This window comes from Acanthopagrus latus, chromosome 10 (assembly GCF_904848185.1).
Source record: "Acanthopagrus latus isolate v.2019 chromosome 10, fAcaLat1.1, whole genome shotgun sequence".
Taxonomy (NCBI): domain Eukaryota; kingdom Metazoa; phylum Chordata; class Actinopteri; order Spariformes; family Sparidae; genus Acanthopagrus; species Acanthopagrus latus.
In genome coordinates this window covers 9,393,884-9,417,452 of record NC_051048.1, presented here as the reverse complement: position 1 = coordinate 9,417,452, position 23,569 = coordinate 9,393,884, and the positions used below count along the sequence as shown (strand labels likewise).

Below are 23,569 nucleotides of genomic sequence, written 5' to 3'. Positions count from 1 at the left end.
GAACAAAGACAATAATACTGGCAATTTTCCTCATTGACATTCATGCAATTTTGAAATCACGCAATGGCCTTTTAACAAGTTTTATGGGCCCAGCGGTCGTGAAACTCACTCAACACATGCAGTAAATTACCGTTTAAAGTGTCAATTCGAGTAATGGAACGGGAATATAAAGGCAGTGAAGTGATTTATACCTGACGGCATCAATATTTCTCTTAAATAATCTCATCTGCGGCGCACATTTTCTGCGAGGATGTTTTCGTTCGGCGTGCGGGTTCTTTCCCTTTTGCGCCGCTCTCTATCTCTATCCCGCTTTCTCCATTTCTTAGTCCCATGTTCCCCATTAGAAGCTCATATCCCAGTGACCTCCACAGAGTCTCCGCAGGCCGCATGACCTAGAGGAGGGGGGGTGTCAAAGGACCTTCTTATATCATTACGCACACACTCTCACACACACATAAACCCTCTAGTGGCTGCCGTAATTGCTATGACACGGAAGGTCATTTCCAGAGACGATGCGGAATAAGGCCAGGTTGCATGGGACTGTTTTGCCTTAATCTGACCCCGTCTTGTGTGTGAGTGTGAGAGACACAGACGGCGAGTAAGATAACGTGCAACATATTTATTCTTTATGTTTTTTTTAAGTTATGGATATTTTTGTGCACACAGATAGAAATCCATGAATGTGTGCCTGGGACACACACACACACACTTAAATTTCTTTATCTCAGTACAGGTCCTTTGTGTGGGTGGCCAGGTTATATTGACAGGTATTTGTTTGTGTGTGTGCTTTGCCTGTGTGTATATGCGCAGCCTCACTCTGCCTCCCTCCCAGACGGATCTCGCTTGTTTCGCGGCGGATCGATGCGGCTTACTGACTGGGTCCGAGTCCGATGAAAGGAGAGGTTGCTCGTTGAAATTCCGCTATTTGCCACTCGACTCCTCTGTTGATCCACTTTGTTGCGGGTCATCTTGCACAATGTCACATCAATTGACTGGACTGATGGGAAGAGACAGCCAGAGAGAGAAAAAAAAAACTTTCCTCAGTCAGACTGTATTCTTCGCAGCCTTTTATGCTGCTTCTCTTAGCCAGCACGCAGCACGAAACAGGTGAATAGTTCTAGCAACGCGTGTCTCCAAGTCTTGAAACTCCATATATACTGTACTGTAAGGATGGTTTTCTGCTCCTATTTAAGTTGGAAGTCAGTGTCTTGCATTTATCGGAGCAAGAGTTTATTTTAGTGCCAGACTTCCTTTAAAGGTGCCTTTAAAGGGTAACTCCACCAATTTCCACATTACATTGTGTTCACGGGTCTTAAGGGGGGAGGTATTACTGCATTTTTGGAAAAAGTAGTGTAAAGCTTTTTTGTGGCTACGGAGGGAAGCTGTATGAATCGGATAGTGTTGCCACTCACTTTGCATTGTGGGTTACGCCAGGCTCCAGGTTTTGGAAAGAAGTCCACTGGTATGGCATTGCACTCGTATTATGCACAGATATCACCTTTTTTTTTATTCTACACATTCCTCTTCCTTTTTTAAAACCTGCCAACAACTACATTACCCACAATGCAACTCAGCTACTTAGTGACATCACTGGAGGCAATGTATTAGATTATATTCAGCTTCCTCTCAAGACACAAAACGCCGTATTCTATTATTCCCTCCCCCCCACGTATGCAGGAGTACTCATAAAGATAATCTGTAAGAAATGTTGGAGTTACCCTTTAAGTTGCCCCGTTTTAGGCTTGAAGTCAGAATGACTTGCCCTTCTCGTGCATTCAGAGACAGACGCGCGGCCTCTCGGGAGTTGCCTAATCTTGTGAAACGGCTCTTAAAGTTGAAAATAAGATTTAAAAGTCTCAGCTCATATCGATGTTTTTTCATTGGCATCGAGGAGAAGTGATGTCGTCCTTTAGCGAGCATTGCCGAGGACCGCCGATCAATCCCACTCAGAAAAATTGCTGAGAGAGAATCAATGGAATTCACAACCAGGATCAATTAGAGAGTCCCCATCATATAATTTGTTTCAGAGTGACGCCAAAACAAAAATAAACAAAAAAATAGCTATTTGACACCCCAAAATGTTAACACCCGATGCTTGTAGAAGTTTACCTGCAGGCATTAACGCATTTAAGTCAAAGTCGAACCTTCTTAATTCAATTTTATCTCAAGTTTTTCTAAGCTGGCGATTGACAAACTAATCATTCATTGTTAAATCGTCGGCAGTACAGGCTAATTTACACCCTTCATTTATTTAAATTGTCATATCAGAGTTGTACTTTGTATTGCCTGTCATCTTTGTCATGTTCGTATTGTGTGTATCTTGCATACTGGGTGTGTTTTTCAAGCAGTGCGTTCCCTCCATGCATTTCCCTCTCCCTCAGTCTGCTCTGCTGTTGTTATTTGCTCAGCTCATTGTTATTCATGCCTTTGTTCCCACATTTCTCTTCCTCCAAATTGTTAGTTTCATTATATTTAATATGGCCCATTTGTCCTGTTCTTATTTGCTATATTCCTTTCCTTTTTTTTTTTCCCCTTCGCCGGCATTATAGATTTAATGATTCCCACAGGGAGTATTAAAGTTTGATCTTATTTTAACTTCTCTTTTGAGATCAGCGGGCGAAACTCAATTCTAAACTTTATATGGTTTTTCTGACGCCGCTTTATAGACTCTTTGTCCTTTATCAACCTGCCGTGTGCATGTAGACACACAGAGCCGCACAAGCTTCTGCTTCTGCTCTAGGAAGTGAGACTGTACTTGCTTTTTTTGCAGGGATTTTCACAGGTTCATTGTCTGGGATGTGAAATGTTTAAAGGTTTTTAATCCAGCTATAGAAGGCTACCTAGAAACGCAATGAGCTGCGAATGCACCCATTCAGTCTTTTTATTACTCTTTCACAGCAGGGAATGTTAAGTGACAGGTGTAGTTTTGCAGCTTAGAGATACATTGAAGTTACAAATACAGTGTTGTCCCCCACATACATTATTGACGAATTTTAGAGATGGTGCTGAGACCTCATGGGACCCGTAGTAGACCAGGCGAAAGGCAGAGAGAAACTCTTCATGTGCTCTTTGATCCCTTCCTATGTGTGTGTGCAGGCGCTGTGTGCAGCTGTGGTGCTGCCTGATGTGCTGCAGACCATGGCGCTGGTGTTCAGCGGGGCAGATGTTATGTGTGCCACCGGGGACCCGACCGTCTCCACCCCCTATCTCTTGGCCCAGCGTGCTGGTCAGAGGCTACAGATGGAGTTCCTGCACCAGAACAAACTCTCGGGTAAGCAACTATGAGCCCCCCCACCCTCACCCAAGCTACCGAGGTTTTATCTTTATCTTCCTGCATGGCACATATGCAGTCTACAGTCATAACAGTGATGGATTTACCACTTAATTTCCAGCTCACGCAAACAGCTTTAGGTCTGCACTTGATGTTTATGTGAATGATATTAAAGGCTGAGGCTGAAGCTAACAGGTCCCTGGCCAAAACGTTATCAACCTCACCACTTGATGCTTCATGTAGAAGACATTCTTGTATTTTGGGTTAGAGCTAGTTAGCTTTACTGCCTTTAGTCTCTGATTTCATATCAATAAGCACACTTTTCTTTTCGTTCTGACGGCTAGCAAACATTATCAGCTGTAACTAGCTGTATAATGTATGCCAACTCCTTGAGCTGTTTTTTTGCTGTTTCTAGCTGGCTCATGCTAGTTAGCCCTTGTGTCATGGTACAGCATTGTAAATATATGATCATGCAATTTAAATAGTCTCGTTACCATAACACTGATAGATAGATAGATAGATAGATAGATAGATAGATAGATAGATAGATAGATAGATAGATAGATAGATAGAAAAACTGAAAAATATACCCACCAGAAAATAGATAATAGATAAAATTATATTAAAGCTTCTTACTAAAGATGAACATGGAATGCCCTTACTTTTTGTGAAACACTGGTTACAGGTAAACGTAAATCTATCTTGACTAATGAGTTTGGCATTTGAAATTTAATCTAAATTTCCTTAAACCAAATAACGAGTGAGACAGAGCTGCTGATGTTACCTTAAACCATCACAGTGGCTGTGTCGGTCCTGTACGGAACGTAAATGTAGTATTGTTAGCTAGCGTAATGCTTCTGGTCTTTGGAATGCTGATGAGAGCAGACAAACTCTGTGTTTAATTAACCTCTTACTTGTGTTAAGTTATTAGCACAGACCCCACAATTATCGTTCATACTCTTATTCAATAATGAAAGGGAGAAGAGTTTCAGCTAGACTTCACCAAACTTTCTATGGCCGGTGCTCAACCCAGGTGAGGTGCCAGAGACAGTAGCTATGAAACAGAATAACTCCTGTATTCCCAGTCAGACTTAAAAAAGAGCTGACTCACTCACATAAATCTGTGAAAAGGCCTTTAAACTAGGTGTGCGAGTTGGACTTTTATGACCACCGGTGCCTGCCTGCCTGCATTCAGCCCAATAGCTTTACACTTTTAACAAGCCAATCATGTTTAAAAGTCATATTCACCGCTGTGCCGCCATGTTTATAGTAGCACGGTGGGAGTTTTTTTCCTCCACTGCCATGAATAGAAAATGAAGGCTTTGTGTCTTTGTCTGACACTCACCTAATTTTGCTTTGTTTTACCCACCTCGTGTTACTGGCGTCGCAGACCCCGGCACAGATGTGCTGTGTTCTGTGGCTTCCTCATGACGGGTGTGTTTTGTTTGTGCCGTTCCACGCAGGGCTGCTGATAAGAATTAGATTAAAGGAGCGAGAGGGGCCGTCGGCTGGGGCCGTGGGGAGACTTTCTCAGGAACTGTTTTTACATAATGTATGCGCTGCATCTGTGCACACCCGCCGCCACCGAGCCTGTTAGGGACTCCTAATTGCTAGCATGGGTCACCTGGTCGCCATGGTGAATGGCCCATTACTTGGAGGTGCGCTAGAAGACACACATCCAGACTGACAAACAGACACGCACACATTCAAGTGTGTGCTATTGTCCATCTGAAATGTGTAGCATACAGGCACTCTCTATATGCTCATTATGTGTCTGGAAGTTGCACGGCTTCATCATTAATGAACAGACAAATGTGGAGCTAACCAGACTATTCCTGTAGAGGTGGATGTCCAATTTTAACACACCAACTACTGCAGGCAAGAAGGACCTAGGTCAGGGAGGTGACCGAGAGCCCAAATGCCACTCTGACATATTTCTAGTGTTCTTGGCTGCGGAGGAGATCTTGCCTCAGGGACAAGAGTTAGTGCAGCTCTTTGCAAGTTGGGACTGTGTGGCAGAGTAACCACAAGGGAGCTACTCCTATATGTGAAACAAGATGTTAACCCAGGATCAGATGCCACACTGAGGATTGTTTGGAAGTACTTTAATATTTGACAGTTCCATTGTACATGAATCAGCGTTGGGCAAGTGACATCATTTGTACTTATAATATACCCAGCAGTTAGCTTTTTTTAATAACTTGTGTGCCACAACCATGTTCTGTGCTGAAATCCAGTTACACATTGCTGCTATTTCATGCGACAGTATGTTAACCTTCATATTGTATTGATATATTCAGATTTTGCTGCTCACACAAAGTCTGCACAGACAAACTCAAAATGATGACCCTAGTTCTAGCTGTCGAGAGCACACTCTACCCCTTATCCTCCATCCTTCAGCTTTTTGGCAAGTAGCTGATGTGATCTCCCCCAACCTATAGCACGTACAGTGTAAGACAGCCTACCAACGACGAAAAACAAACGGCGCTCTAGCAACACATTAATGTATCATAACTTAATCCAATAACCTCCAATAGCCTCCTATACTCCTCATTTCTTGGGAAAGTAATAATATCATTGTAAATAGTTAATTTACAATAATAGTATCACTGTTTTCATGGAAATTGTGTTTTTTGCAAGAACAACGGTGAATTTTTTTGGTCTATAACTGATCCTTTTTTTAAAAAATGTAGAAAGTCAGAATTTTTTGGCCCACTATTAAAGATTTATGCTTTCTGGAGAAACAGATGGGTTAGAGCCTCCCAGAAAGTATTGCGGATCGGACCAAGGAACTGTAGGTTACGATCTTTTAAATGAATATGTCAGTGATAACCAAAGTATAGAATATTGCTTATCTTTTAACCAGTCAAAAGAAAAGTCGGTCAATAATCTGCTAGGCAATTCACCATAACCACGATCTCCCCCTAACTCTGACCATATTGTAATAATAATTAATGTGTGGATATTATAACAATTATTCAATTAAACGTTATGTAGGATGTTGCAACATTATATATTATATGGTTTAGTGATATATCAAAGTCCTACAACCTTCATTCTCAAGCCTAATGCCTGATGATTTCAGTTTTGCATTGCAGACAAGTGGCCATATTTGTATGTTCATATATAGTCAAGAATGAAAAATACAAAACAAAGGCGAGGCTGTGCTGCTTCTCAGAGCCCCTGTAACCTTTCTAGCAGGGAAAAAGCTGGTTGTAAAGCAACATAAATAAATGCATCCATGAATATATTTTTCTGAAACCACACTGAAGACATAAACCATCATGGTGTGCTGAGAAGATTAACGCTCCACACAAAACACTGTCCAAATTCCCTATTTGACATTTTGCTACCGCCGGACACATTGTCACTTCACACAAAGCTGTGGGAAAAGTGCTGTCTGCATTGTCTTTGTTTGCGAGCGGCCCCCAGAGTCTGCAGAAAAAAAGACGAGTGAAAATTTTGATTAAACAAAAATTGAACTCTTTCACTTGTTGTGCGCGGCGTTATGTCTGGGAACAATTCAATACCCATATGACACCAATCCCGACTGTGTGGTGCGGTTTTGTCGGAGGGAAGATAGAGGGAAGAATGAAAGGAGGCCACATGGCAGCCAATATCGAGGACAAAACAGAGTTCAGAGTCCTTCTTTGGAGGTTTAGAAAACATCAGCCTCAAATTATGGTTAACAATGGCTGCACACATCCAAGGTAATATAGGAAGAGTTATAGGTTTGTCATTCGCCTGCAGCAGGGTCTGCTCATGGAATTATAGGCTACGTAGTCCTCCCTATATTTTATTTAGTAAACCATCACAACAAGGATGCACTTTAGGCCTTCATTTCAGCCAACCACATGGTGCTCTAAAACAGAAGTGTATTGAATGAAATGAAGACAAACATGGTTCTTTACCAAATTCATTATCCCCCCTGGTGAGAGACTGGGATAAGCCAGCAATAAACAATTGTCAGACACGCGGAACAATCCTCAGTCCCAACAAGTAAAGTCTAAATTGGAGTGTCTCTAAGTGTGAAGAAAACATTGCCGCCGCGTCTATTCACAGTATGACTCACGCTCCTAGTTTGTAAAAATAAAAATAGGAAGAAACCTTCTATTTCCCCTGGATATAGTGTATCAAAACAAAGCTGTCAGCCTGCTTCTCCCAGAACCCCCTCCGCCGTCCCTTCCCTCCATGGTGGCTCATTTGTAGCTTCGACGTCAGGACATCCACTCATGGCAGAGCATTGCCACTTCATTAGCTCCTTCTCTCTTCGTATATGAGTGCATGCATGTGGGGGCCTCGACGGACCTCGCACTCCCGCCCACACCTGCTCGCCCCAGAGAACCCTGGGATACCGTAGGAGCATGTTAATTTACATATCCCCATCCCAGATTTCATTATATATATATATATATATATATGTATAAAAAAAAAAGCCAATGGCAGCTCTCTGAGGCAGTGTCTCTTCGCATTTCAGGGACCCCCGAGGACAGCTTCAATGATGGATCTATCCCTTGCAGTCAGAGGCTTTCACTGCAGTGGTTTCTTGTACATTTTTGGGTTACTTTATCATTTGTTACGTCCAGTGTGTTCCCATATGTACCACCCAAGAGGCTGCACAGGCCACATGAATACAAATTAAATCAAACTGTGTATATAGTATCAGGTACCTTCTCAAGTTTTGTTTTCATTACCAGAACCAAACACGTTTTAAATCTCTCGAGATCAATGATTTTCCATTTTCAAGTTGTGGCAAACAGACCGTGTCAAAGAAAATATATTTTGGTACCATTTACGCTTCATTTAAAAGAAAATGAACACACACTGCCAAATGCAAATACTCTTCAAGATAATCCATTTTGGCACAGCTCATGTTTAACCAAGCTGTCACCAGTGTCTGGCCTGTCACTTGCCAGTGTGAACATGGTGATGAATATGCCATCAGACACCAAACACTGTGGATGCTGTACTTTGATCTGTGTTGATACCACTGTTGAATGCTAATTTACTGCTTTAGTGGTTAAAGAAACATGAACTCTAAGTGGGCAGTTGTGGGTTTGAAATCCCTGCAATCATCAGCGTCTCCGCAAAGCCTCGACACTAAATTGGAAGTCATTCGCGATAAAAGGATCAGCTGATGGACTGAGGCTGTGAGTAGAAATTCTCTTAACACCAAAATGAGCATTATAAATCCCCAAATGTTTCATAATTTCCCACATCTTGCTTGCTAATTTAGCAGGTATCGGGCGCCAGTGGTGTTGCCAGTGTTGCAGTAACATCTGTGGCTTAAATGGATGACACAGAGGACCAGTTTGGCCAACGAACACTTTATTAACACACACACACAAAAAAAAAAGTTTCGAGACTTGACACTCTCTGTGCTGGTACCACTAGACCTTGGCTGAATGGAAAGACAAGCTGATAATTGGTCGTTAAGCGCCACGGGTTCGCGACAGTAATGACCGAGCTCCACCTGCCACGTTTTAAAATAGACCTTCAAGAGTGGCTTGTAATCATATGTAGGATAGGTCACGTGACAAAAAAATGTACCTATCAACAAAGATATGATGATCAACCAATCAATCTATACACCGACTGATGTTAACGAAACAATGACATATTATCGCATCTCTATTATAGAGAGCCAGATAAATCTATCTGCTTACACCTCCCCTGTAGTCACACCTCCGCTCAAGGTACCTGCAGCTTTTAGGAACTACTTTTCAAGGAACTAAAACATTCCTTCAATCAGTCCTCACAGAGATTAGGCAAGTTAGACGGCTGGCATATGAAAAAGCAAAGGCTGTGTTCATTTAATTTCAGGAAGCAACTAAATAACAAAGCTTCCACCCAAAGTACTATCAACTTTTAATGCCACGGTCTACTTATTAAGGAACTAAGATCTTCTTTTTTATCCTGCATTGCCACTGCAATCTGAAGATCCATTTAGTCTGTATGCAAACAGTCTGTTAGACTATACAGCAACTACTTTGTCAGTTCAGTTGTGTATGCCTTCATCTGTAACTCCATTTTAATGTGTCAAAGCACAGTGAGCAAACCAAAAAACAAATGGTCAGGCAGATTTTTTTGAAGTGGTGGCAGAAATAAGATCCTACAAGTACTAACCCAAGCAGAAATGTTCAGCACTGCGAGCCCTACCCCCAAAGTTCTTGTACTTTTTTTTAAAAAGTACTACCCCCATGCAGGGGGTAGAGGGGTCACATAAGGTCCCCAGAGCTTAATTTTGACCCTGGTCCCTACAGTTTCAAGTTCTTTTAAAGGTTCCTATTCCCTGGGAAACGGTCCTGCTGTTGAAATATGCTAATTACTATACCAGCTAGCTAGCTTATTGGTGCTGTGCAGGTAGCATACAGTGAGTTTATCAGACATTTTAAGCTAAAAGCAGCTCTATGGTGTGCTTAGAAATGAGGCTGACAGGAGCAGTGAAACAAAACGGTAAAGTTGTGGGCCAAAACAATTAGCTAAAAGATGCTAAAAAGCTAAGTGCAGCTAAGGAACTACAGAATGGGCTGAAACACCTTATACCTTCATAGTAATATTGCAGCTTTAAGCCAGCCATGTGTAGGATTCCACATGAGTTTTAATGCAGACACTGGAGGAGGGTAGTGCTGTTATTCCCCTGGCATTGTCATACTTCTCTACCAACAAAACTTTTGCCATTAGAACTATATGTAAGACCTTAAACTCATAAAAAAATCTACAGATAAGGGCTTTCAGGTTGTAAATGTTTAGTTTCTGTCTTAAACAACCTGTGTCTTGCAGTAAGACAACAAACGCCTGCCAGCTCTTCCACTGTAAATCTGTGGATAAAAGCATCAGCTAATGCCGAAACTGTAAACAGAGCAAACCAAACATGTAAATTGGGTTTTATGGCGGCTCTTCGCTCTACCCGGGAGGCCGTCGTCTTGTAAAAACCAAGCTAAACAGCCATGCCTCTTACTGTTGACATCATTCCGCTTCTTCTCAAAATGACACACCGCGGATTTGGAGGCAGAGAAGTTTTATTGTTGCCACCCGAGCATCCCTGACGCCTTTCGAAATCTCTGAATCTCGCGGCACATTAAAAATTTATCCAGCAGGCTTTCTGTGTGGATAATAAAAAGATGAACACCAAGACACACAACATCGCAAGGCTCAGCCAGTTTTTTTTTTTTTTTTTTTTCCCCAGCACTTGTAGACGTTTATGTTTTTTAACCAATAAACACACTGTGTACTGGACTGTTAGATGGTTCAGCAGGTCACAAGCAGCTGCTTGTTTTTAAAGTGTCTTTATTTTTTTAAAGCGTCTGTTTTTTTGTGTGTTTCTCACTGGCGGAACGTCTTGTATATGGATGGTTTTAATTTTGAAAAGGAGTGCTTTTGGCTAAAAATGTTTGTGTGTTTGTGTGTATCCTCCAGCTAAATAGCTCAATGAATAATTAAGTTTGATTTTTATAATCATGTGGATGATCGTGTGCTTACAGATTGGCTCCTCTGCCTTCTTTCTTCTCTTATCTTTAGTTGGTACATGTTGCCTATGTTAGCCATTTACTAAATGTGACTTCACTGTCCTTGTCTGTATGTATGTGTGTGTGTGTGTGTGTGTGTGTGCGCACAGTGCGCAACTGCCTCTGATTACCCCACTGTCCACTGCTTGTCGGGGACCACTTTGTGACCGGTGCCGTGGGCGACCAGATGGCTAATTGAGCACTCTGTCATGTCACCTCCCTTCGCTGGGGACCGAGCCAATCAGCGCAGGCCAGACTTCTCAACTGCCGCCCCCACAGACATCACAGTCCCATCTTAACAGAGTCCAGCTTTAGGGGCCCACGGGGACTGTTTCCAAGGCTCACAGAGAGAGCCTTGTTACAACTGATACAGCATCGAGCCACTGGCTTATTTACATTCTCTCAACCTGAGTGCTTGAAATTGTGTGTGAGTGTGTGTGAGTGTGTGTGTGTGTTGGACTCACTTCCCTGCAGTTTGCTGATTAAATTCTGTCAGATTCCATGTATTTATGACACCGCTATTGGCAGACACTCTCTCCGCATTAGATTAAAAGGCAGATTACAGATGTTGCTAACTAAAATGGCTTTATGTGACGCTGCTCCCGATTGGCTCTGCAGCCTTGGCGTCACGTCAAAAATATATATTGCACTTGTTAGAAGTGGCTATAGTGTATAAAAAGAGGCTGTATCATGCCAGATATGATGTTGCTGTCGATTTGATTGCCCCTTGCTACCAGCGAGGCCGATCGTGCCTTTGTCGGGTTGTTTTTCATTTGCAGCATACTTTATTCATATTCACCGTGTCGGAGATCCATTGTCGCTTTATTAAATCAGGAGTCTCAGTGATCAAGATCGACTGTACAACATCACAACATCAGTGCAGTCGCTACACACAGAGACATGCTAATTAAAACATTCACATGTAGCTCTAAGGATGTCACTAATTAGCTTAGAAGAATGAGTTTCTCTTACTTCAATTTGCTTAGCAGTTTGTTCCAGTAATAAAGTGCAAAATACTGGAAACTAGTTCCCCACAGCTTGTATATTTTTACCTCAGATTTATTAAACACAGTCCATATGAGACTAAAAGGTATGTGTTCCCTTTACAAAACATTTGTTGCAGGCTTGAAATGTATTCAGATACAGAGAATCTTGCTTTCTCTTGCACCTGTCGAGCTGTGATGCAGTGTTGCGCTATAGTACAATCCTGCATCACAGCTGTGATCATGGCTGTTGTCAGCTGTATAACAACTTAAAACCCTGTAAACCATACATTGTCAGTGCAACAGATCTTACCCTCCATTTAAGATCTAGTTTAATATGAAAAAGCGACTGGGTCTACTTCTTTGATTTATTTATTTTTTCTCCATACAAACAACACCTAAAAGAAAAGAAAAGGAAAAAAAAACTATTTATGGATAAATACAGGCACAGACATATCCTGTTTAAATAATCCAGCGAATGATAAAATATCAAACATCAGATTCACAGAGACATCTTTGAGTCATCATTTAGAAAGACAGGGCTTCAAAATATTTGATTCATACAACACTTAAGAGTGATATTTTACTGTACTTATAGTATGTGAGTATAAGATTACTGTGCATGTGAACACAATAAATTACACAGACATATTCAGTAGACGCTGTCTCGTTAATGAGCTGATTGTTTTTTTTGTCTCTTCGTGGCCCTGAGATGAGATGCCGTTGGTGTCAGTAAAGGGGTGGAAATGTGGCTTCAATTAAAAGTGGTTTCAATTAAAGTTATTTTACCTTGCTTGATGAGAGAGCTGGAGGTAGTGAAGATAAAATCGGTGAGATATTGCCAAGGCCCCGGCAGAAAATTGAACCTCAGAATTGAAGCTAATTGAATTTGAGAAACGATAAGGTTGAATGTGGGGAGCTCTTAAAGCTAGCAAGACGGGACGAGTGGAGGGAGTTTAGAAGGAAAGTGGAATGAGGGAGGATGGCTTTCTAATTTAAATGGATGAAGATGAAGAGAGGACGGAGCGCAAAACTCATTCTCAACAGATACAGAATGTGGAGGTTTGTGCCTTGAAACGTTCTCAGAACACCTTATCATTGACTTTGCAAGAGAACAACAGTGTGACAAAGTCATGACTAAATAAACAGTGGTTTATAGAGTCTTGTTTTATGCCGCTTGTAGGGGGGAATGGATGATAATAGTGTGCAGCTTCATGGATGCCTACAGAGAAATACCACCCACATGGAGGCCAGAGCTCAGGTTCAGGAACAGCAGTCATGAAGCTGGTGGGGATTCAGCGTCTTGATAAGAGCACTTCAACAATGGGGAAAAAATGAATTCATGTTTCCTGGTTGACAATTGTTTCAGGTATTTTATGTGAACAAGTGTAGAATATAAACAGAGAATCACTTGTGGGGTCAGTGCTATCTTGATCTGAAAACATTCCCACATACCAAAACCAAAGCAACTGTTTTGGGATGCTGTCATCGGATTAAAAGGGATGATTGACATGCCATGGAAGCTGCACATCTGGACAGATAGTATATGCTTAAAAGTGTGGTCTGCTGGCCGATGCAAGACTTCACAAACATCAATTCTAGGTTGTTGAAAACTGATGTGTTTTCAGCTTTGTTTCACAACATTTTTACAGATGATCCATTTTTTTCAATGCCTTACTTAGATTTAATTGCTTCAGTTAATTGGAAATTGTATCAAAATGACTCTGTTCTATGATATAAATGGCAGTCAACTATGGTTACGATTTAAGTGAAGAATCAGATCGGTTCACTGCCAGCATTACACTCATTGGAAAAAAGCCATTTCCTTGCTCATCAGCTGTGTCTCCCCCTTCCTTGCAGATTTCCCCAGACTGGAGCAGTGGACAGACAACACCTCCCCGTCCGAGTCTTCCCTCTTCATGGATGGCTTCCTCTACATCTCCTCCAGCCCATCCAAGATGACGCTGGACCGCCGTGGAAGAGATGGTGAGTGTAAAATGCCACTTCACAAAAAAAAAAACCCACCCAGCAAGGCCAATCAATCCATCAATCCATTTGTAAGCAATTCAAACTGCATGTTTGTCAGAGGTCTACTCCTGTTAAGCGCTGATCGATCAATCAGTGTCAGTCTGTCAGCTGTCAAACTGCCAATCGTTTAATCCGTACACCAAACAGTCCAGTCAAAACGATCAATGAGTCTGTGTTTCAGATGCGTTCTGCATCGGCCCTCTGGGGATACTTGTCAGACGGAAGTTTGTGTTTTGACGACCCAGCAGTGAATGCTCCGCGGAAGTACGGGGTAAATTAGTGCCAGGTCAAAAAAATTTGAATAAGAAGAAATAAAATAATTTCTGTACAAGCCCTTTCTAAATCTACATGAGAGAAGCCATCTCTAAAACTTCTGAATTCTCCTTCTTTTGTCTTCCAAGTCAGTTTTAAACTTTTTAATCATTTCACACCCAAACTCCTCAGCTGCTGCTGAACCCCCCGCTCTGCGGATGGTCCCACTTCTCCAAACAGCTGGAGTGTTTCTTGGGCCCATGGGTAATTAGGAGAAGGAGCCAGCTTTGGTTGCTCCCCCTGGGGATGGAGGTTATTGGGAAGGTGGAGGAGTGGGTTGGAGAATAGTTGGGGGATGGAGGAGAACTGGGAGGAAGGAAGGTGTCCTGGTGAGGGGGGGCAGTGACAGCTTGCAGCTTACCTGCCTCTTGAATGAGCTGAATCTCCCATGTCGTGGGCAAGACATCCATCTCCATTTCCATCACCCCACACACGCTCTGCTCTCATTGGTGGTTGCACATGCTGTCTAATGAACAGGGCTGAGGTCCTGGAAATTGCCCCTTAGTGGAGATTGGGGGAATTTTCTACCAGTGTCTATTGAACTTCTCATTATTTGTTCAAATTGAATTCATTTTCAGTTCACTTGTTATAGGATAACTCTTAATTTAATAGTTTTTGCCATTCATTTCTGGTGGTTATGATAAGATTGCACTCACCAAAGTAATTGCTGGAATCTGGGAACACGGTGGACTCGCTACATCGAGGTCCAGTGGGTCAAGAAACTTGAGTGGTCAGACGTGCAGACAGGTTTTAAATAGGAACTGATTTTAAAATAGAATTAACCAGATTTAATAAACCAATTTATGTGGAGAGTATAACTGAAATGCCGCCAATAAATCCCTGACAAATGTTATTATCCACCTTTGCTGTCCCTTCCAATAAACTGAATTACCTCTGGGTTTCTTAAAAACCTTTAGAGGAAATGTTTGGGTTACTTGCCGATCTGACTTATTTTAACAATGTAACCATTTTCCTAGATCTCAGCCATTATATCTGTAACTGCTGTTTTATTGCTACTGTAAGGGGAGATGATCAAAAACTGTAAAAAAAAAGAAACTGCAACCTCACCGTGATATGCCATTAAATCCTGCACAATAGACCTGCAAGCCTTTATTAGAAAGATTGCTGAACTTTTTACTTTTTATCAAAACAGAAAGAATAAGAAACTAATGTCCTGTTGGTTCCCACTTCCATTTGATATTTCACCTGCTAAATGTTGTGCTATGTTCACCAACTAGTTTCTTCCAGTGGAACCAAGACAGTAAGCTAAAAAAAAAAATCCATAGAGCTCAATAGAAGCGCAGACTTGGGTGATTATTGTCAGTATGAGGTAAGCCCATTTACTCACTCAGTGTCTTGCATAAAAACTATTTGATCTTTTTACAAATCACAAGTTACAGCCGTCCAGCACTGAATAATAAGAATCATCAAAGTAACCATCTAACAATGAAGTTCTGTAATACATGTAGCATGGTGAAAGAATAAAGTAGCAGAAACAGGAAATCCTCAAGGAAAGTACCTTAAAATTGTGCTTACAAACAATACTTGAGTGAATTGTTCACACATTCCATCGCCAGTTATTAAAACATTTGACACTAAGATTTACATTTTCACTGCAAATTAGTATCGGCTCCAAATTATGTTAGATTATGTTATTATTAAGTTATTGATGTCCTTGATTGTCAGCCCTGAAAATTGGTTGATCCCTTTTCCTCGTAATTGCAGAAGTATTTGTAAAAAAAGAAGACTATTGGTTGTTCTTACAGAACCCTTTGGTATGACACTGTGTGGTCTGTGTTCCACCTACGGTACAGTGAGCTCAGATTCAGATGAAGTAATATCGCAACAGGTGCCCATTTTGTCGAGGTCCATTTTAGTCACTGCTGTGCTTTTCTGCCCCACTCAAAGACGCCACTCTGTGCCCGACTCGTCTCCCCCTCAGATAAGTGCTCGTAATATTTTGCCCGATAAATACCTTGTTATTTCATCTATTATGGAGGGCCATACAAGTTTGGCTTTTGTGCTTTAATGGCGCTTTAACTGCTGCCAAGGCTGTTGAAAAATTCAAGGGTTGTTGGGTTTAAAACTTGACGCGTTCCAACTTCTTCAATCACGAGGAAGCGCTGTCAGGACTTTGTGAGCATGGAGGGATGAGGTATTTTTGAATGTACTCCAGGATGCCTTTCGCTCCCAGGCTAATGGTTTGATGGTCTATAGATACACCCAGGTTCTTAATAATTCATAGGTTGTGCTCAGGGCTTAATAAAAGCACTCTGCTACAGCATCTTAAACTTCTTTGCCTTTTTCTTTTTTTTGTCTGAAGAAGACCCCAATAGGCTTTCATGCTTCCACTGATGGGAACTAAATTCCGAGTACGACATAAATTAATTTGGCAAGCAATTTTGGTAATGGCCTCGACAGAGGTGGCATGGGGGATCGTTGTGCCAGTCCACCGTAATGAAATAAAATACTGCGCTGCTTAGCATTTAGCAAACGTGTCGGTCTAGATGCTGTGGGGAATATAGATTAGGTTTAGAAAAACAGTGTTCCTTGTTGTTTTATTTGTGCCAAAATCAAGGTTGAACTGGTTTACCATCCGGCGCGGCATAGCCCCTCTTTATTAGCTGTTTATGGCTCCGCTCCATATCAGGTTTACGCAGTTGATTCCGGCGTAAATGAAGTCCCCCCCTTCCCCTTAACGGGCTCAAGAGTGACTCTTGCTACTTTCACATTAAAGAGTGTGTACATGCTTGGTGCACATCCATGTCTGTCTGTGCGCTGGTGAGAGTCTTTGGGGGGAAGAGAGGGACAGTCGGCAGTTACTGTCTGAAATGGTGAGTGGCAGCAGGGAAATGGCAGCCTTAATTTCTGATTAGTTTTGTCTATTCCTCATCAGCTGCGCTCTGGTTCTGTGCCTTTCGACAGTAACTCACGAATGGCAGGGAGGAGGGGGGTGTGGAAGGAGAGGAAGGGGGAGTAGAATTATGTGAACAGTTTTATTGAGGACACAAATCTGAGCCCATATGAACATTCAATTACTTGCATCTACAAAGCCGGAGTCAGGTTTTCTGATAATAAACCAAATCCTCTTTATGGTTTGTGTTGAAAAACATTTTTCAAAGGTTGTTAAATGATTCTAAGCTGTCACATTTATGTTTTTTTCTTTTTTATGTTTGATGAGGAGGGAATAAAGCCTATTTAAACTATTTGTCTTCATCTAATATGCTTTTTAGAATATTTCTGCTCATATTACCGTGCCTTCGCTTGCTTAAATGAGTGAGTGCTGCTGTTGCTTAGGCCAGAAATACATGGCAGATAGTGTTTCTTTTTTTCTTTATCTTATGCCATATCTGTCCATTCCTCCCTGTAATGAAGTGGGCTGTAATTCTGGCACAGACAGATCGTTCAGATCCCTTCAGTTTCTCGATTTCCATTTCCAGCCCCCTGACAAGCTGTCCAGCAGATGTCTTCATCACAGATATTTTAGTCTGATGGTGAGATAGGCAGAAGATTGGCGGAAGAGGGAGAGTTGGGAGAGTGAGGGAGGGTAGAGGGTGATTTAGTGGAAGGGGGCACGGCCTCCTTTTTTCAATGCATACTGAAATGGGTGTCTGTGCAATGCAGATAAAAAAGTTTAGGGCGACATTGGGTGTGAGCGAGAGGAGTGCAGCTAAAAATAAAGCCTGGGGCACAATCAGAGTCAAAACTTTTGAGCAAAATACTTTATTCTGTAAGTTGGTCCATTGAGTCAGTGAACAATAGGACAGTTTAATTGCTGTGTCGATGCGTCTAATCAACCTGCTCATCTTGCCTACTTGGAGCATTTAGCGAATTTAACAAATTGCGTAAGGGAGAGATGAGGTGAAAAAACAAGCAGGAAGAGAGAGAGAGAGAGAGAGAGAGAGAGAGAGATTTCACATATAGTCTGGAAAATGCTGTGCGGGGAACGCTCTTGGCGCACAAGGTAATTGGCCCAATTTAGCTGGTGGAGGCATGTACCATGGTTGGCTTCCGCTTGCGTTGTCTCTGGCGGGCTGGTTGCGGTCTCCTGTGGAGAACGGCTGGGCCGCAGAGCCATTGCTGTGTGTGGGGAACAGCTGGCAATGGACGCAGCTGCTTGATTGTAAATCAAGCACTATTGTTCCCCCCATTGCGCTGGTGCTTGTGTAGAAGCTAGTGGTATCCCCACCCGCTAAGGAAACGCAGAACTACAAACAAAGAGGGAAGAGGGATGCTTGCGATTCGGCGATGTGCAGGGTTTTGATAAAGCCCATTTCCTGGGGAAATATCTTGAAGGGATCCAAAGACATTCACTGCTGTGTTCGAAAGTAAATTGTGCCACAAATTCCAACACAGATGAATAATAGTGAGTAAAACCCATTCCACATTTGCTCCACAGTCATTATGGTTCTGAAGTGGTAGCAACACCACTGGTAAGTGTTCCATCTTGGGTTATATCAGAACAACTATCTTCCTGGTTTGATTCATTCTTTTACTTTCAGCCCTCCATGATGTCTAATTCCTGTCATCATTGCCTCATCTGTCTTTCTCTCAGCCTGCCCAATCCCTTATATTCATTCACAATTCAAAGCCTAAAGAGATAAGTGTATCTGAAATTACATTTATAGTCTCTCAACACCTTTTGGCCTCCCTTTAATCCCTATCCTTTCCAAACCTTCTGTTTCCCCAGCATGTAAAGGCCTCATGTGGCTATCTGTTCCTGTGGGTTTGCTGGCCATTATTAGGATAATTCTTCTGAAACTGGTTGGTCGAACACTGAGCCCATTCATGTGTCCGCATTGCCTGGACCCAAGATCCCGTAGCAATTTGCTTCCCAGATTCGCAGAGGGATTTTTAATGTCTTTCTCCTTGTACTTGAGAGGAAATTAAAAACATTTTTTTGGCCCTTTTCTGCAGCATAGATAAAAGATTTTGTCAGACGATGTCTGTTCAAGGAGACAGGTTCCAGATGCCACGTGCTGACATCAAAATGAGATCTATTAATATTTCTGACGTATTAGGACATTTGAGTCTCCTCATTTACATGTTTCAAATTATATACCCTTTGGGATGTTTCATGCCCTTGACCAAAGGTTCCTAAAACGTTTTGGCTTATGAACCCTCAGAATGAAGCAACACCTCCTGCCACGCCTCATTACTTGATGTCCTCTGCTTGTGACAAGTTCAGTTAAAGAGTAATCGTTTTAAAATCATAGTTTTATCTGAATTTAGAGGTCTAAAGAGGTCTAATTAAGCTGTAATTTATGCCAAAAATGGGTATGAATAGAAACATAACGTGTAGCAGAAATGTAATATTGGTGCCTTCTGATTGTCTTAATCATCTTGGGTGGCCTAAGATTTTTACCTTATGACTCCAGCTTTAGGAACTATTGGTCTGGGACCATAGTTCCCAACCTTTATGACTCAGGACCCCTTTTAACTAGTTGTGATCCCTCATCACTGGTTGGACCTGTTAATGGGCTGTGACCTTGTCACCTGGGAAAACAAGATTATGCGTCTAGAGCCACCCTTTGTAAAGAAAATTATAGTGTTGGATAGGAAAACAATGCCCTGGACAAACTGAAACCTTGACCTGGTTATGCAACATTAAAAGTCAGGCATTCACTAAAGATAGTCGATAGCTGAACTAAATTGTGTAATACTGACATCCTCCTTCCAAGACATTTGACCACAAAACCACAAACATCACCCTGCTGGTGGCGCTGCAGGAAAATCTTCGGGGATCATGAAAGTCATTTGGATTCATCGTCCTGGAGGCATGAATGGCTTGACCAAAAAACTGGTCATGGTAGATGTTGAGATATTTCACTTGATATGTAAAGAAGTTAGCAGCCACAGAAACATTCATCCTCTGGAGAGCCTGAATGGCCGACCAAAATCTGGGTCCATCTCATAGATCTTGAGCTATAACACTGGCTAGGTAAGAGGTTGAGCACCACAGAAAAGACAGTGGACCTTGAACGTCACAAGGATTTATCCTTGGGAGAGCACGAATGGCTGTAGCAAAATGCGTGTCAATCGATCTCATAGATCTTGAAATATAACACTGGTTAAATAAAGAAGTTGAGCACCACAGAAAAGTCAGAGGATTGCCAAAAGTCACAAGGATTCATCATCTGGGGAAAACAAATGGCTGTACCAACATGCACGCCCATTGATCCCATAGATTTTGAGGTATAACACTGGACAAGTAAAGAACTTGAGCTCCACAGAAAAGTCAAGGGATCTTGGAAGTCACACAGATTTATCCCCTGGAGAGCAGGAATAGCTGTACCAGAATTTGTATCAATCCATCTCATGGATGTTGAGATACTACACAGAGAGGTAAAAAACCGACTGGCCATCTGTGCAGCCTTTCCTCTACCTCGACTACAATAAACAAATATAATGTAGAAACATGTATATAAACAAGATTTTTATCAGAACACTAAGTTGGGGACCATTACCCTCGACAACACATGTTTCAGTATCAATATTGGTCCATTACTCAAACTACTTAACAATCTCTGCATCCTGAAGCCATTATAAAGCCAAAACGTCTGGATAATCAATGACATTACAGCTTTCTCGCAGCTCATGATAACAATTGGCTTCAGTTAGGAAATCAAGAGTGCCTCTTAAGAAGATGATTGTGAGAGTGTTGCAGATGGTACAAATGAAACCATTCAGTTATTACCCTATTAAAGGAGAGGCAGAGGGGAGGACGACATATCTGCAGGAAAATATTGCACAAAACAAGAACTTAACTACTCTCCGGTGGGGAAATGATAGACATGACATTTTCCGCGGAACCTTAGCAATCCGGGGACACATTTGCAGCGGATGTGAAGTGCATTACGATCTTTTCTGTCACAAAGACAACGGTGCGTTGTCCTGTCAGATAGATTGGATTGGTAATGACTTTAAATACCATAGTCAGTCACTCTCCGTCTCCCACACATACAAGCATACAAAACTGCTGCAAAGCACGGTCAGTCTCGGATAGAGATGATTCTTATGCAGCAGGAATGATTTTGAAGCAAAGTGGGGTCAGAAGAACAGTATTTTTTTTAAATGCCAGAGTACACAACAAGATATAAGTCACTGCATAGTTTTTCAGGCTGTGTTGTAGAATCGTGTCCAATTTTTTTTTATTTTTTTGGGGGGGGGGATTTGTTTTTAGATGGAAAAAGACAAAGAAAAAGTCAGAAAGAGCCATACAGAGAGGCAGCACAGGGGTGAATAGAGCAAAATTGACATCCTCCTTCCCAATGCTTATCACATCCTTTTTCTTTTAACAGCCAGTTGTAGACACTTCCTTTTTTTATTGGAACTATATCTGTTCCTTCAGAAACATCACACACAGTTGGCAGAGGAATGCACAATTAGCATATTCATGAGACGAATACAGTGGAAACTTTGGAGTTGCGAGCGACAGGGGGTGTAGAGGGGGCTGTTGGTGTGTGTGTGTGTGTGTGTTTGTGTGTGTGTTTGTTGCGGAACAAAAAAGCAGATGGCACGGTGACTTTGAAAATCCAAAATTAGGTATGTTTTTATGAACTTCATGCTCATTGGCTATGTAAATCGCACAGTCAGACAATCATGAAAGACAATGTTGTGTGTTTTCCAGCTTTTCCACTGAGATCATGTTTGTTGATTGAAATCTGCTCGGCACTTTGAGTCTCTAAACTCTTTTAATTTCGCGTTTGCTTGACTTAGTCGTCCTCTAATGGACTGTTTTCTCACGCAAGTCAGCTGACTGCAGTCACAAGCCCAAAACTTTGTTGTGGACATAAACTAAGCTCATCTGTTCATGAGATGTTTGCGTTCCTCATTCCATGCCGAGACTTCTTTTGTCTGTTTTGGAAATGAAGTCCACAGCCTGCCGGTTGTCGTTAGACTGTCCTTTTACTAATTACACTATGGATGTTCTGTTTTTAATCTCGGCTTGTATACTTGGAAGCTGATTCTGAAAGGATGCTTGAAATCGCGGCCTTCAGGTGGTGGGATCTCTTTACGTCTGCATTGGTTTTAGACTTTGGATGAAAGCAACTCGGCGTTTGAGTTAACTGCACCCCAAAGAAGGAAAAAAAGCGGAGGCCCTGTGACGCTGTCGCATCTCCATACATCCGCCCATTTGTGAAAGCTGAATGCGCGTCTTATCTCGGACCCTTTTAAACGATTTCTCACTTGTGCCGTCGTAGCTTTGCGGAGAGTCATTAACTGTGTTAAATAGAGTTGGAGTGGTGCTAATTGTTCACAAAACCGCTCACTAACATTGCAGGGCTCTAATTAATTTCTTTTTTTTCCTGACTCCACAAACAATAGCCAATTTGTTAAATTTTATCAGTATGCAAATGCATGGCTCTACAGTGGTAATCCAATAGAGGCCCCAGACATATTGGAGGATTGTGGGTACATAAGGAAAAGGCTATAAATGGTGCATCAGATCAGTTTACAAAATGTTTCCCCCAATATTGCACACCTTCTAAAGAAGTTGCTTATCCTTTTACATGCAAGAAACACTTTACCTCCTGTTATACAGCTGCCCCGCAAAATCTTGGGTTTTACATCAGTAGTGTTTGTTCCATGATTGGATGAATGTGATCTTGCCAGCCGAGGGAAAAGAACACCATCGCTGCAGAACAAACGGGGAAGAGACGTAGTCACACAGGAGTATCTACCTAAAATGTGCTAAAATTATCCAAGGTTTTTGCTCATTAACTGTTCATGACTTGACATTGGTATCGGAGGAAAAATCACTGCTCCTCCTGATGAATAAATAAAATGGTGCAACATGGTGCTTGAAGCTGCAATATATAAGAATAGACCGCCTCTTGAAATCATACTCTGAACAAATAGGAGGCAGCAAATCACCAGAGTAACTACTGCTAGCTATAGCTGCTGTTGGCTAGCTAGGTAGCTTGTGGTCTGTACTGAGTGCGAGGGACTGAGGAAAACTTATGGCCACAGGGTGTGCTGGTCAGAAGTGTTTTTCTTTGTGCATTTTTATGCCAAAACAAACTAAATAAACACACTCTCTTTGTTTTCATGACTGAATAAACTGATAAACCAACCGCCCTTAAAGGACAACACAGTTTATACTCTTTTTGTTTATATGCGGCGGATCCTGCCACCTTTCTAGCTCCCAACAGTGTGCTGGGGACAGTATTTTCCTCTGAGGACAGCGTGTTTATTCAGTTATGGAAACACAACCTTGCATGTGTCTGTATGTTTTTGTTCATACATCATTACATGTGTATATTTCAGAAATGGCCCGTCGTTGGTGTACGTTGGAGGGCGGCTTCCTGAGTTACTATGAGAACGAGCGAAGCCCGTCGGCCATCGGCAGGGTGGACGTCACTGAGGTGGTCAGCCTGGCCATCAGCAAGACAGAGACGATGACTGGAGCCGGGTATGAACACACACCCTCACTTACATACACTCGCTTATTACGTGCTTATCTT

General features: G+C 42.0%; 1 protein-coding gene across 2 annotated transcripts in view; it reads left to right on the top strand.

Annotated features, from left to right (window-relative positions):
- The window catches only part of zmp:0000000660 (arf-GAP with Rho-GAP domain, ANK repeat and PH domain-containing protein 2), a 125,893-nt gene that overhangs the window by 61,117 nt on the left and 41,207 nt on the right, over positions 1-23,569 (top strand). For both annotated transcript variants that reach the window (XM_037111325.1, XM_037111324.1), the window contains exons 14-16: positions 3,097-3,271; positions 13,623-13,748; positions 23,373-23,517. In XM_037111325.1, the coding sequence (XP_036967220.1) occupies positions 3,097-3,271; positions 13,623-13,748; positions 23,373-23,517 (446 nt within the window). The remainder of the gene's footprint in view (positions 1-3,096; positions 3,272-13,622; positions 13,749-23,372; positions 23,518-23,569) is intronic.